The sequence below is a fragment of the Camellia sinensis genome, chromosome 5 (genome assembly GCF_055761805.1).
Source record: "Camellia sinensis isolate YWXY chromosome 5, ASM5576180v1, whole genome shotgun sequence".
Lineage (NCBI taxonomy): Eukaryota > Viridiplantae > Streptophyta > Magnoliopsida > Ericales > Theaceae > Camellia > Camellia sinensis.
The window spans coordinates 17215307-17229005 of NC_138965.1; the positions used below are offsets into that span (position 1 = coordinate 17215307).

Sequence of the window (13699 nt, forward strand, 5' to 3'; positions counted from 1 at the left end):
CCATGGGCCTAACAGTATCCTCTAGTCTGATCTGGGACTGGAGAGAAGCCACTACCTTTAAAGAGTAACAAAGATTTAAGGGCTTGATAGTAATTGTTGAATGCAACACTGCTCAACATTTTGAAGTCCTCATAATTGTACTTCCACTAGCCACTTGTGTCTCCATGCGCATCGCGTGCTAAGTTAAACCACTACAAACAGAAAAAAAAATTTGACAAAGTAACCTAAGGGTGGTTGGCAACTTGGCAAAGGCTTGGGGATTAAGCTCCTAGGTCTCAATCTCCTGGGCGTAGCACAGTTAGTTAGGAGGTTAGCCTCAAGAAGCTTCATCGCACTTGGTGTGGGCTCAATGCTCTCCTGTTGTACGAGTTTTGACTTAAGTGTAGCTTGTCTTGAGATGTCGGGACAAGTTCCTAGGTTAGTAATCTCTGTAAGAGGTGCTGCCTTAATGCTGCCTTAAACCTGCAGGTGAGTGGGAGGATTTTCCTGTAACAAAAAAAATAAATAAAAATAAATAAAAAATAAAATTTGACAATGTAATGTTTCACTCACTTCGATAGTTGTGTATTTAGACGTGTAAATGAGTGTGATTGTAACATTATTCATATTTATTATTAAGGTTAAGTTTTATAAAAAAAAATATCATGCAAAAATTTTATAAACATTATTTATTCTTAGATTATACGTATAATATAATAAAATATCATAAATTAATTAAAGAAAGAAAATTTTTCGTAAATTTTTTTATGATATATATATATATATTTATTTATAAAGCATATCATTACTCTTTATTATTTCATATATTAATATTATATTAAAATTATGCATGAATTATTAGATCAGGAGTTAAGATGATAAAGTAAAATATAATAAAAAAATTGTGATCATCTAACCATTATTTTATTGTAAACCCTCCTAGGACTACCCTATATAAACAGACAACCCCAACCACTTACCTTAACATAAACTTAGATCAGAAATAGAAATGAAAATGAGGTCTTGGGCCTTGACAATACTCTGTTTGCTGGCCGCATTACTAATTACAAAAGGCTCAGCCGAGCAATGTGGTAGTCAAGTTGAGGGTGCACTTTGCCCAGGAGGGCTTTGCTGCAGCAAATATGGTTGGTGTGGCACCACATATGACTATTGTGGTCCTGGTTGCCAAAGCCAATGCCCCATCACTCCTCCTCCTCCTCCTCCTCCTACTACTACTTCGCCTCCTCCTTCCCCGCCAGGTGGTGAGAATATCACCAATCTCATTACTAGCTCTATGTTTGATCTAATGTTTCCAAATGGAAACTACAGTAGTTGCAATAGCGAGGATTTCTACACCTACGACGCCTTCATAACCACGGCCAAGTCCTTTCCTGCCTTTGCCACCACTGGCGACACCGATACATGTAAAAGGGAGCTTGCAGCTTTCTTCGGCCAAACTTCCTAGGAAACTTCTGGTTATTTAGTCCATCCTCACTCCTTTCCTGTAGCCATCACACACACACACACACACACACACACGATTGATTGAATGAGTGATGAATATGGATTGGTTAATGTATGTGTATGATATTATTAGGTGGCTGCACTACTAGAAATATGACTTTCTGCGTCTATCTTTTTGCGACCGTTTGTTTTGCGGTCGCAAAAAATCTCTTTTTAATTGACCCAACCGTGTCCTTAAAAATAAAAAAATAAAAAACCCCTAAATCACTAAAAAAACTTGACCCGTCCCCCTTTTTTCCCCTTATTTCCCAAATCTGAACTCTCTCTCTCTCAAAATATGTCTGTCGCTCGACTCTCTCGCTCAAATCTCACTGTCTCTCTCACTAGACTCTCACTTTGAAGAAGATTTGAAACTTTTGATCGATTGTTGATGAAGATTTGAAGATTTCAATCTGCTGTTGATGAAGATTTCGATCGATCTATAATCGAGATTCATAATCGGTAAGCCTAAACACTTCTCTTTGTCCCTCTCTGTAATGTTTGGCACATCTTCATCGATTCATCTTCATCGCTCGAATCTTACTCTTTGTAATGTTTGACGTATCTTCATCGATTAATTTGTAATGTGTAAATTGAAACATTAATCGATTCAACTGTCTGTCTCTCTCTGTAATCTTGCTCTCCTCTCTGCTCTTCGTACTCTCTCTCTCTCTATATATATATATCCATGTAATGTATCACCGATATGTGTTGTTCAATTACAACAGTGTGTAATAGTTGGCTTGAATGATTGTTCTAGTATGTTATTGTTGTTCTGCTAACCATTGGATTTTGGCATTTTGGAACTAGCTTGTTGGACAACTGATCCAGCTGGAATGATGCAATTAAACAATTGATAGTGGAATAAATATAATTTTTGTTTGGAAATGTTTGATTAGTTCTACAGTCAGTAGATTATTTGGATGAATGGTATTATAGAACTGGTGGTCGATGGAATTTCTGCTAACACTTTTTGCATTGTTTTCTGGCGGTTTGTTAGCCGTATGCTCACAATGTCTTACTCTTCCTATATAGCCAACATAGCTATGTGGAGGTCAAACCGTCCTTCATGAATAGAATATTATAAAGAACCATTGATTGTTCTGTGTTGGCCCTTTATGGTCTTTTCTAAATTTTAAAATGACAAGGCTAGTTGACCAAAACCTCTCCAACTGAATCTAAATTACAAATGAAATTCCAATTAGGAAATTTCTTTCTTTCTTTCTTTCTTCTTCTTCTTCTTCTTCATTTCCCCCCCCTCCCCCCATAATGTGTTTTGAATGCAGTAGCTGATGAATTCATTGTTCATCTACCATGTTACATAAAATATTTTTTGTTTTAAATTTTTGTTGGTTTGTTTCCTTTCTTTACCATTTTTTTTTTAGCTTGTATATGAAGATTATATTTTCTTCTGTGTTTCAACCACAACCACCTTCAATGAAATTTAAATCTTTTTTTCTTTCTATAACAGCCAAAGCTAGTGGCAGTGTCAAATATTGTAGCTTTTGCAAATCCAAATGCGCCGGTGTACCCACGCTTAGCACAAGGAAAAACATGGAATGAAGTAAGTCTAATTCTGTCACATTAGTTGTTAGATCTTATGTGTAGTGTATGCCGAAAGTATAAGAAAGCTATTAATTTGTGTAGATGATTATCTTAATGCCTTGCCAATGCATGGGTAGGGCCTTCTTTCTTGTTGTTTCTTTTATTTAGTCATTTAATTACATGGTTGATTTTAAAAATTTCTTAGAGGAGATGATGTACTTTAACTTGAAATTTAGATGACCGTAACATGGACAAGTGGATATGGGATCAATGAAGCAGAACCTTTCGTTCAATGGGGTCCAAAAGGAAGAGAACAGAGCCGTTCCCCAGCTGGGACAGTGACTTTTGATCGCAGCAGTATGTGTGGTGCGTAAATATCTATAAATGTAAATATACATTTGAATCTAGTTTCTATAACATATTCTTTAGTATGGACACGAGGTGCATTGCTTTGGAATGATGACCTTATTTTTGTACTGAATTTCCACATACTTTCAAAGTAATGGATATAAAATAGAATTCTAGTGGCAACATCTTTAATATGCTGATAATTATGGAACTTCTGTTTTGAGTAAAACATCATATATTAAAATTTAATTAAATATTTTGTGCATTTATAGATACACCCTTCTGGGCAGAGTGACTGTCTCAATAGTACCATGCACCAATCTTTAATAATGAAACAAAGTCTTATTTATTTTTTTTGGTGCTGTTTTTACTTGGATAATGCTTCTTGCGCACAGTGATTGTTACTAAATCAAATCTTGTATGGAGATTTATGTAACATGTAATGCAGTTGTGGCAAAAATGCTATTCCATAAGAACTGGCAAATCAGTGACAATACTAGACAATTTACACAAGTCATGCTCTTTTTTTATTTTTTTTTTATTGAACTAACAAAAGTTTTGTTTGGCACTTCAATTTTTGAGCATTCTACACAGTTGGTGTTTCCTGGCCTTTTTATTCATTTGGTTGAACGGAGCAAGACTTCTATGAAAAAATCTTTATGGTAGATAATTCATCTTATATTTCCATGGTGCAGGTGCACCAGCAAGAACAGTGGGATGGCGTGATCCTGGATTCATACACACTAGTTTCCTGAAGGACTTGTGGCCCAACTCAGTGTATGTCTATATGATTTTTATTATATCAGAATAAAGGATAAACTAATTTATAACTTATGATAATATAAAGAAGCCCTTTGTTTAATAAAGTTAAATAATGTATCCAAATCAGCGAAAGAATGAAATATACTAATTGATATTAGAACTTGTAGAAGTATGATGTTCTCTGATAATGTTACGAGATACATACTTTTGTTGAGGAAAAAAGAAAGAAAATAAAAAAGAAACTGTTTGTTTTGATGGTGGCCTCTTCAAAATGATTTAGTTGAATATTCTACTTTGAGTATGGGTACAAAAAGTGTTTTCCTATTTTCTGAATTATAATGCAGGTATACGTACAAGATAGGGCATATGTTGTTGAATGGTACGTATATATGGACTCAGATGTACCAGTTCAGGGCATCACCTTATTCACCAAGAGGGAGGGAAATTTGCTACCCTCCAAATTTCATTCCTATTAATATACTTGATTTTCATTCCTATAAATATACTTGAGTGTATTAGTCTAGGCTGATATTTATAACTATGGTCTGAATACTTTTTTGCAATTCATATTAAGGTAAAGTAGTCAAAATAGAGAATCTCCTTAAAGTAGAAAACATTACATTCTCTTGCAGGCCAATCATGCATATCACATTTCCTATTGGTGCAATGTCAATGTTATTGTGATACTTTTTGAACTATAATATGCAATTGTTATTGTGATACTTTGCAAACTCATTCTTTTTATGGATGTGTACAAAAACAGTTAAAGAAATAGAAAGATGGACAAGAATTGGATTGATTTGCCACTTGATTTTTTATTTTTGTTACCAAAAATAGTAAAGAATTGTATATCATATCAGATACTTTGTAAAGAATTGTTACCAAAAATAGTAAAGAATTGTATATCGTAGAAAATGTAAAATTAATTTTTCTTGTGGCAAAATTAGGAGCCACTTGATTTTTTATTTTTGTTCTAGTATTATATCCCTATATTGCTTGCGTTGCCTCTTCTCTTCTGTGTCCCAGTGTCCTTTGAAGTTATTTTTGACAAAATACTTGATTCCCATATTTTGTGGTCTTGATATTGAATATTTTTTACTTTGAAGTGCTTGTTCTATATAGGTACATGATTTTGGTTTCTGTTTGATTTTGCAGAGTGAGAGGTCAAATGATATGTTTTGTGATGACATTTTTGGAGAGTCACCTGCTGGAGTTCGTAAAACAGTAAGTCTTGTGCTTAATTTTTTTTTAATCCATTATATGTTGGTATATTCTTTTACCTTGGTTGTAGTATCCTATTGTCAGCTGGCCTTTAATAAGAAATCATAAATGAGACATGTTGTCACTAGTCCAGAAAATGTACAAGTCTTTCTTTTCAATGTATCATATAACTCTGTATTAATTTATACCTTTACGTTTAACATGTACTAGCTTGTCTTTAGGTTTTCTTTCTTGGTTCATTATGACTTATTAATCAGCTCCAGCAGCTAGGCAAAACTTGAGGGAAACAATTTCGTGCATGCATGAATGTTTCATAATTAGATAATGGATTATAGTTTGTGAATTTTGTTTCCCTCAATGTTTTGAGAAAAACAATTTTGTGCATGCATGAACTAAACTTTTTCTATGGAGCTGATTCTTTGTTACTTAATATAAGTAATTGCGGCTTTGGTCTGTAAATGGAATTTCTGAGAACGACGTGAATTGGTGGTTCGGTTTGGTTCGTCTGATAAGCATGGGTTTGAGGTTTGAGTTGCTGATCTTGAGATTGTGGTCATCCCCCTTTTTGTACATTTTTCCGGCCTCTATGACAATTTTCAGTCGTTGGAATGGAGCCTACAACCTGTCATTGCTTAATAATTAGAATTCAATAATTAACCATTGGGTGTTAGCTTGAATAGTCCAAATTTCAGCTGTATTGTTACTTGTACCAATGGGACATTCGAAAGCTTATATCCAGTGACAACTTGATTTTTTCTGTGATATTTTTGTGAGATGATTAAATGATTAACTCTTTTCAAACTAGTATTGATTCTAAGAACAATTTTGAACTTCTTTGTACCGCTATTGGAAAAGGTTTTGGCATCCAAGTAAGTCAATTAATGTGCTCTTTGTATCCATTTTTGTTTTGGCATCCAAGTTAGTCAACTAATATATTGATGTATATTTTTGCAGGTAGTGTTGAGGGAGTAGTTGATATGATTGAGTGGGTGATATTGAGAGTTAAATTCAGTTTTTTTTTTTTTAGTACTTGAATCTATTAGTATTTTGTATAAATACTTTTAAGGATGGTTGATGGATATTTGTTTTGTGTGTATAGAAGTTTATATTTTGTATGCACATTTTTTTTTTTTTTGAAGAAAGATAATTTTGTTGAGAGAAGTGATGGAAAATAATACATGTGTATTAGAATTTTTGCAAATATCACTTTATATTTATTGTATATACTACTTGAATATATATATATATATATATATATATATGAGAATATAGGTTGCTAAAACATTGTAGGTATTTTATTTATTTATATTTTTTTTCCGACGGTAACAAGATGGTCGTTAATACATTGTAGGTATTTTTTTAATTTTTTTGCGACGGCAAAATATTAGTCGCGATAAGTAGATTAGGCGGTCGCAAATAGTTTGTGACTGCTATTTTGCGGTCACAAAAAGTATTTGCCACCCCTACATTCGCGACCCCCATTTGCCGTCGCATGGGCCGTCGCAAAAAGTCTTTTGCGACTGTTTTTTATTATTTGCGACGGTTTATAGCGGTCGTAAAAAGTGATTTTTTTAGTAGTGTGTAACCCGCCTCGTTTTATTTTGGCCTGTAAGATTTGAATTTATGAATAGGATGCGATTTTAGTTTGTCAAATAACTAGTCAAAGACTAAAAAACTCATTATAATATGGGATTTAAACACAATAGTTACGGGATAAGTAAGCCGGCCCATCCCACTTATAAGTATATTATTTATTTTATTTTGTTCTTTTAAATTTTTATTTGTAGTTACATTTTCAAAACTCGCATATTTACTTAATTAGATTAGTTCAGATGGTCACTTCTGTAAACTCTTACTTTCACTACTAAAAATATAACTTTTTGCGTCCATTCTTTTGCAACTGATTGGTTGACCGTCGCAAACAAGCACCTTTTATATCAACATCTCATTTAACATAACCCCCAAATCGTGCTCTTTAACTTGAAAAAAAAAAAAAAAAACCAAATCGTATAAAACTTGCCCTAGACCCTTTCACTCTTATTTCCCAAATCTGTGTCGATTTCGCTCTCTCGATTTCGTTCTCGATATTCCTCTCTTGATTTCGCTCTGTTTCTTGTTCTATAAATCGCCATGGTCGTCTGAAGAAGAGACCGGCAACGGTATGAACTCCCCTAACTTCTTTATCTGGTAATCTCTTCGTTCTCCTCCTTTCTCTCTTGAATCTCCTCTTTCTTTGTTTCTTCTTATTTTATGATCTGAATCTACTTCTAGGGTTTGAATCGACGTGTTCACCAATTCTTCTGTTGCATGATGTTGCCTGTCATGATTTTGAAGCGGTTATTTCTTTTTCCTCTTTCATCAATTCTGTTATTTGAATTGCTCTGTTCGGTTATGTGTGTTGAATTTAATCGGGATTGCTAGAATTGATCACCTAAGTTTGTTGATGCTCATGCTCTATTTTTTACCTTCTATTGCTTCAGATTCGTACAATTGATGAGAGGTAATTTTAGTGTTTCGTATATATGTTTGTGATGTCATTGAATAGAAACAATGATGAGATTGAATATATCTTAGCAATCTGTGTGTTTTATCCACAAAACCTAGGATGTCTGAGAAATTCTTTGCATCGAAATAGATTGAATTAATTTTTCTTAGGTTTTGTATCTAGAGAAAATGTTGACAATATGAGAACTCTAACATTTTTTGTCACTTTAGTGTTCATCAAAGAACAAGAGAGAGGGGGGGGGGTGTCGGGGGGAATTAGGCTCAATTGATTTGAATGCATTTCTATTTCTAAACTTTGCACATTCTACTAAAATTTTATGATATATAATACTATCTATTACTGTCTATGGTAGAGACTTTGAGCTCTAAAATTATATAAAAAATTCATATAACTCATCAATGAGAGAGTGAGGGTAGGGAGAGGGTGAGACAAAGAGAAGAGAGCAAGAGTTAGAGAGGTCTGACAGAAGGGGAGAGAGACAGAGAGCCTAAGAGACCAGTGAGAAAGTCAGAGAGAAGTGAGAAGTGCGATGGAGAGATGAGAAGGTTTAGTGACCAAGTGAGATGGTGACTTTCTTTTGAATCAATGAGAATAAGTCATCTATTATTTTTTTACAACAATCAATGAGAATGAGACTTCAGTGGTATTTATGAACAAAAAAAAAAAAAATGGACCTTCTGTGGGGAGACATATACACCATGTGGTAAAATACTTATGAGCAGAGTTACCTTAAAAAGAGCACCCAAAACTCATCTTAAAAGGAGGTGAGTTTTTTGAATTTATTTCCAGTTGAAAAAGCAGAGGTGTAAATGTGAAAAGCTGTACCAAACACTAAAAAATAATAGAATTACCAGTTTTTGATATTGAAATTTAATAATTTCTGAACTGTGTATGAGTACCAAAGTCAATTTCGGATATATTAAAAAAAAGAAAAGAAAGCTGTATTGTTTTATATTTCATAGATTACAGTTACATGACTTTTTTTTTTTTTTTTTGACTTAGATCTTATATTGTTCATTTAAACTTATAGGAATAACTGTAGTATGTTCAATTGTAGCTGGCTGGAGTTATTCTATATTGAATTGCTTTTGTACAATAGTGTATTGATTGAAATCGGGAATTTCATGAGTTTGAAGTGTGTAGGAGCTTCGACAAATTTGATTAGTGTGATGAAATGGAAAAAAATGATTCATAAACCCAATCTACTCGATTTGGACAAAAAGCTTAGTTTGGTGTGGTTTGGCTTTTTAAATTGGCACTTCAGTCTCCGTTTCAGAGTTCTTGCTTGTAGATAATGCTATTAGTTTTTGGCGGGGCCAAGAAGGTATAGTTAAGATATCTCTGGTGTCCTCTATGCTTTGAGGTGTGTATAGCTTAAAGATCAACTTCAGGAAGGCTAGTTGATTTTGCTCTTCCATTCTTCATATATTTTCTTGGTCCTCACAATCTTAATCATTCTAGTCAGCCAAACAGTACCATCATTATTTGCCCTCTCGGCCTTACTCATTGGCTTTGAGCTTTGGGCCTTTCTTCTTGGAATGTTATATGACACGTTTTCAATCCTAGCCATGCTTGTAAAGAAGATTAAAATAAAATGCATGCAGTGATAATACTTTATTTACATTTCTGTCATGATTTAATACTTTATTTACATTTCTGTAAAGAGTAAATGTCATGATTTAATACTTTATTTACATTTCTGTATGAAATTTATAGGCACACAGTTGTCAGCATTCCTTGTGGTCCTTCTGCTTTGGCTGTGAAAGAAGCAGCATGGGGACTTGCTCATTGTGCTAGCATTTCTCAGGTATGACCCCTCTCTCTCTCTCTCTCTCTCTCTCTCTCAGAGTAAGAAATAGAGGATATTTTGTCTAAATTGAACAGAGGAAGGAAATTGTTGATATAGCTTTGCTGCACAAGTGTATTATGCATTACTGGAAGTTATTAAATGATAACTTCATTTTTTAATTATTGGCAACTATAGAGTGCAAATGGGCTAAGTAAAATTTGTCTTGTAATATATTTGACAGGTGCCTGCTCGGCAATGGATTCAGGATGATGACAGGAATTATTCATCTAAAGCAAGCATAAACATTCATGTCAACTTCACATTCTATCCTGATTGAGTGTTTACATCAGAACCTCCTTATCCATAAGTTATGATTTGTATTGGAGTTGATAAAACAGTGAGAGAATTTTGCAAAGTCTAAGTTTGTTGACTGTTTCTCACATATGTTCATTTAAGTTCTTGTCACAAATTAATTCACCATTTCTGCTTGATTGTGTGTGGTAGAATTCTGAATTATTCTAGTCTTCAATATTTCGGCTTTGATAAATTCATAGAAGTTTTCTATAAGAATATTGTCTTGTCATTCTGCAATTTAGTATAATAAACAGATTAGAAGTGAAGCTAGTAAAGCATAGGGAAATTTTTGTTCGATACAGGTTTGTTTATCACTCTTAATCATTTAGTATATTTTGTTTTCCGATGATAAACTAATTTTCCAGGATAAAATTTTTGAACTTTTTGGTTTCTTGTGTAGGATAATGGTCTTATGCCTGTTGTGGAACCTGAGATTCTTCTTGATGGGGAGCACCCTATTCAGAGGACACTAGAGGTGGCGGAGCGTGTTTGGGCAGAAGTCTTCTACTAATTGGCTGAGAACAATGTGATGTCTGAAGGTATCTTACTTAAGCCCAGCATGGTAACCCCAGGAGCTGAGCATAAGGAGAAAGCTTCTCCAGAGACCATTGCCACATACACTCACTATGCTTAAGAGGAGAGTGCCTCCTTCAGTTCCAGGAATCATGGTGAAATTGCCTGAACCATTTCTAATAAATTTACATGCTTCATTACTTTCCTCTCTGTTTTTGTTACAATTTTGTTCAAACACTTGGAGTTCTTATTCTCAATATTTATTGAACAGAGAATTAGCTTTCCAATTTTTCACACTAAAACCATGCTTCTAGTCTGAGTTCATAAACAAAAAAATGTTCCTTTAAATGATTTTGGTAAAAAATGTAGCTAACATGTGGGCTTGTTTGGTGCAATTTTCTCTCTCTCTCTCTCTCTCTCTCTCTCTCTCTCTCTCTCTCTCTTAAAGCAGATGATGAAATCAGAAGATGTCTGTAATCTCAAGAGTTGCTGCTCTTCTTCCGGCTCTGTAACAAGACTATGAAGGATTCTTAGAATTAGAACTATGATAACTTCAAATGTTCTTTGTAATTGCAAGAGATGAAAAACCTTTGTAGGATTCTTTCAGGAACTCCTTGTTATTGTTGTACATTGTTTTTTTTTTTTTTGTTGAAGAAAGAGAATTTTATTAAGGAAAGAAATGGAAAATAATGCATGAATGTTGAGATTTTTGCAAATGTCTTTACGTTTTTGTATATAATATTTGAATATATACATATATGATTGTAGGTATTTTTTTTTGTTTTTTTTTGCGACAGAAGATGGTCGCTAATACCTTATAGGCATTTTTTAAACTCTTTTGCGACGGCAAAATAACAGTCGCTATAAGTAGGTTAGGCGGTTGCAAATAATTTGCGACTGCTGTTTTGCGGTTGCAAAAAGTATTTGCCACCCCCACATTTGCAATCCTCATTTGCCGTCGCATGGGCCATCGCAAAAAGTCTTTTGCGACTGTTTTTTTATTATTTGCGACGGCTTGTAGCGGTCGCAAAAAGTACTTTTTTTAGTAGTGCTGGGAGACTGCACCAGGTGGGCGTTACTTGTGGGGATACTGCTTTATTAAAGAATTAAACCCGCCTAGTGACTACTGCAATCGAGGATCTCAAACTCATTGGCCCTGTGCTCCCGGCAAGCAATATTACGGCCGAGGCCCAATCCAACTTTCCTAGTAAGTCAAATGCTTGCTTCTGCTTTTGCTTTTTATTATTAATCATGGAAATACTTTGACTTTATGTTTTCATACATATTAATTTCAGCAATTACAACTATGGACAAGCAGGAGAGGCCTTGGGATTGGACCTCTTGAACAACCCAGATCTAGTAGAAACTGACCCAGTCATCTCATACCAGACGACTCTATGGTTTTGGATGACTCCACAATACCCGAAGCCTTCGTGCCACGATGTCATCATTGGAAATTGGACACCAACGTCAGCTGACCAATTGGCAGGTCGAGTTCCTGGGTACGGTGTCATCACAAACATCATAAATGGCGGTCTTGAATGCGGTCATGGCCAGGATTCAAGGGTTAAGTATCGCATAGGGTTCTATCAGAGGTACTGTAGTGATGAAATATTTGATGTTAGCACCGGTGACAACCTTGACTGTTACAACCAGTCGCCTTTCGGAACCGGACTCTTGCTTGACTCTATGTAATTGCAACTTCCCTACCGTTGTTGCAATCAGCTCAAAACTGCACAAGCCACTGTTGTACTAAACTAAAATAAGTGTGCACAATAATAATGACTATCAACTTTTTCTGTTCCGGCTCCGAGTGATTGCAATATTTTCTGCAGAAACAAATTAAAATGTCACACATCACAATGAAAATCAAAGTTGCCCGCAAATATATATTACTTTTATGAACATTCATGAATTACTACAAAATTGGCTACTATTCCCTGTCCATTACACTATACTTGCTACCATCATGTTGGGTATACCTCCTTATTCAAGTGTGGGACCCAATTAGTTTTGGAAAAAGAGTTTAATTTGGTTTAGTATTAATTATAATATATTTTTATATATTATATTTAATTTGTAGAGACCTAATTCAATTTGGAAACAACTAAGGTTTGATAAAAAAAACCCTAGATTCACAATACACAATTTTTTGGTATTGGTTTTCACCAAAAAGAAAAAGTGTGCGGCTGCCATACTAGTCCCTTGGTTCGGTAACAGTGCCGAAGTTTTAAAATTGGTGAAGAATTGTCGAGGTGCTTCATTCGTTTATGCTTAAGTTGTCTCTGTTTTGAAGTTGATTTGGTTTGTTATTTTGGGTCTTCTTCAACTTTGGTTCTGAAGATTTTGGTTCATCTATTTGGTGAGGTCTTTCCTCTTATTTGTTTGTGATTATTTGGAATTCACCTAAGGGTGGCTTTGTGAGACCATTAGTGTCTCGTTTGTAATCGTTTGGAACTTATTTGGTTGATAGTGGAATCGGATTTCGATCCCGTGGACGTACCTCACATTGAGGAAACCACGTAAACATTCTTGTGTTGTCTTTGATTTAATTTTTCCGCATTAGTTTTTATTCCCATTGATTGATTTACTTGTGGGGAATCACATATTTTCCCTAACAACTGGTATCAGAACTTACGGTTTATTTGGGTTTAATTATTTGTGTAAATCAATGGAGGGGAATGTGGGTCGTATGTCTAGCTTCAATGGAAGCAATTGGGTAACTTGAAAAACTAAAATGGAGGACCTATTATTTTGTAAAGATTTGTATGGACCCATTGAGGGTGATAGTGGCAAACCCGAGAGTATGAAAGATAATGAATGTAATAGGCTTAATCAAAAAGCTGTTGGTGTTATCCGTCAATGGATTAATGACAGTGTGTTTCATCATGTTGCTACTGAAACTTCAGCACATGATTTATGGAAAAAATTAGATGGCCTTTATGATAGGAAATCAGCTGCAAATAAAGCTTTTCTGTTTCGTAAGTTGGTTAATTTAAAATATAAAGAGGACAACCCTATTCCGGAACATCTGAATGAAATAAAGAGTATTGTTAAACAACTTACTTCTATGAAAATTGTTTTTGATGATGAGTTGCAGGCTTTGATGCTACTTAGTTCTTTGCCCGAAAGTTGGGAGACTTTGGTTATGACGGTTAGTAATTCGGCGCCCGATGGAG

At 34.6% G+C, this 13699-nt stretch overlaps 1 protein-coding gene and 1 pseudogene across 3 annotated transcripts; both read left to right on the plus strand.

Annotated features, from left to right (window-relative positions):
* The first annotated feature begins 982 nt into the window (after positions 1-982).
* LOC145790454 (endochitinase-like) lies at positions 983-12324 on the plus strand (annotated as a pseudogene). The gene is made up of 3 exons (XR_014329169.1): positions 983-1462; positions 11570-11727; positions 11816-12324. The product of XR_014329169.1 is annotated as an endochitinase-like (transcript).
* LOC145790453 (putative inactive purple acid phosphatase 1) lies at positions 1723-6477 on the plus strand. 2 transcript variants are annotated; one of them, XM_082868299.1, is made up of 6 exons: positions 1728-1944; positions 2954-3046; positions 3264-3393; positions 4071-4152; positions 5293-5361; positions 6313-6477. In XM_082868299.1, exons 3-6 carry the CDS (start codon positions 3264-3266, stop codon positions 6314-6316), a joined length of 285 nt encoding a protein of 94 aa, XP_082724425.1. In that variant the 5' UTR covers positions 1728-1944; positions 2954-3046; the 3' UTR covers positions 6317-6477. The 2 variants fall into 2 exon arrangements, with proteins under 2 accessions (XP_082724424.1, XP_082724425.1); XM_082868298.1 differs by lacking the exons at positions 5293-5361; positions 6313-6477 and adding an exon at positions 4482-4662 and having other exon boundaries at positions 1723-1944.
* Positions 12325-13699: the final 1375 nt, after the last annotated feature.

Coding starts and splice junctions, on each gene's coding strand:
- LOC145790453 (XM_082868298.1), top strand. CDS start 3,264: ATGACCGTAACATGGACAAGTGGATATGGGATCAATGAAGCAGAACCT. Junction 3,394..4,070: donor TGATCGCAGCAGTATGTGTG/GTGCGTAAATAT, acceptor TCCATGGTGCAG/GTGCACCAGCAAGAACAGTG. Junction 4,153..4,481: donor GACTTGTGGCCCAACTCAGT/GTATGTCTATAT, acceptor ATTATAATGCAG/GTATACGTACAAGATAGGGC.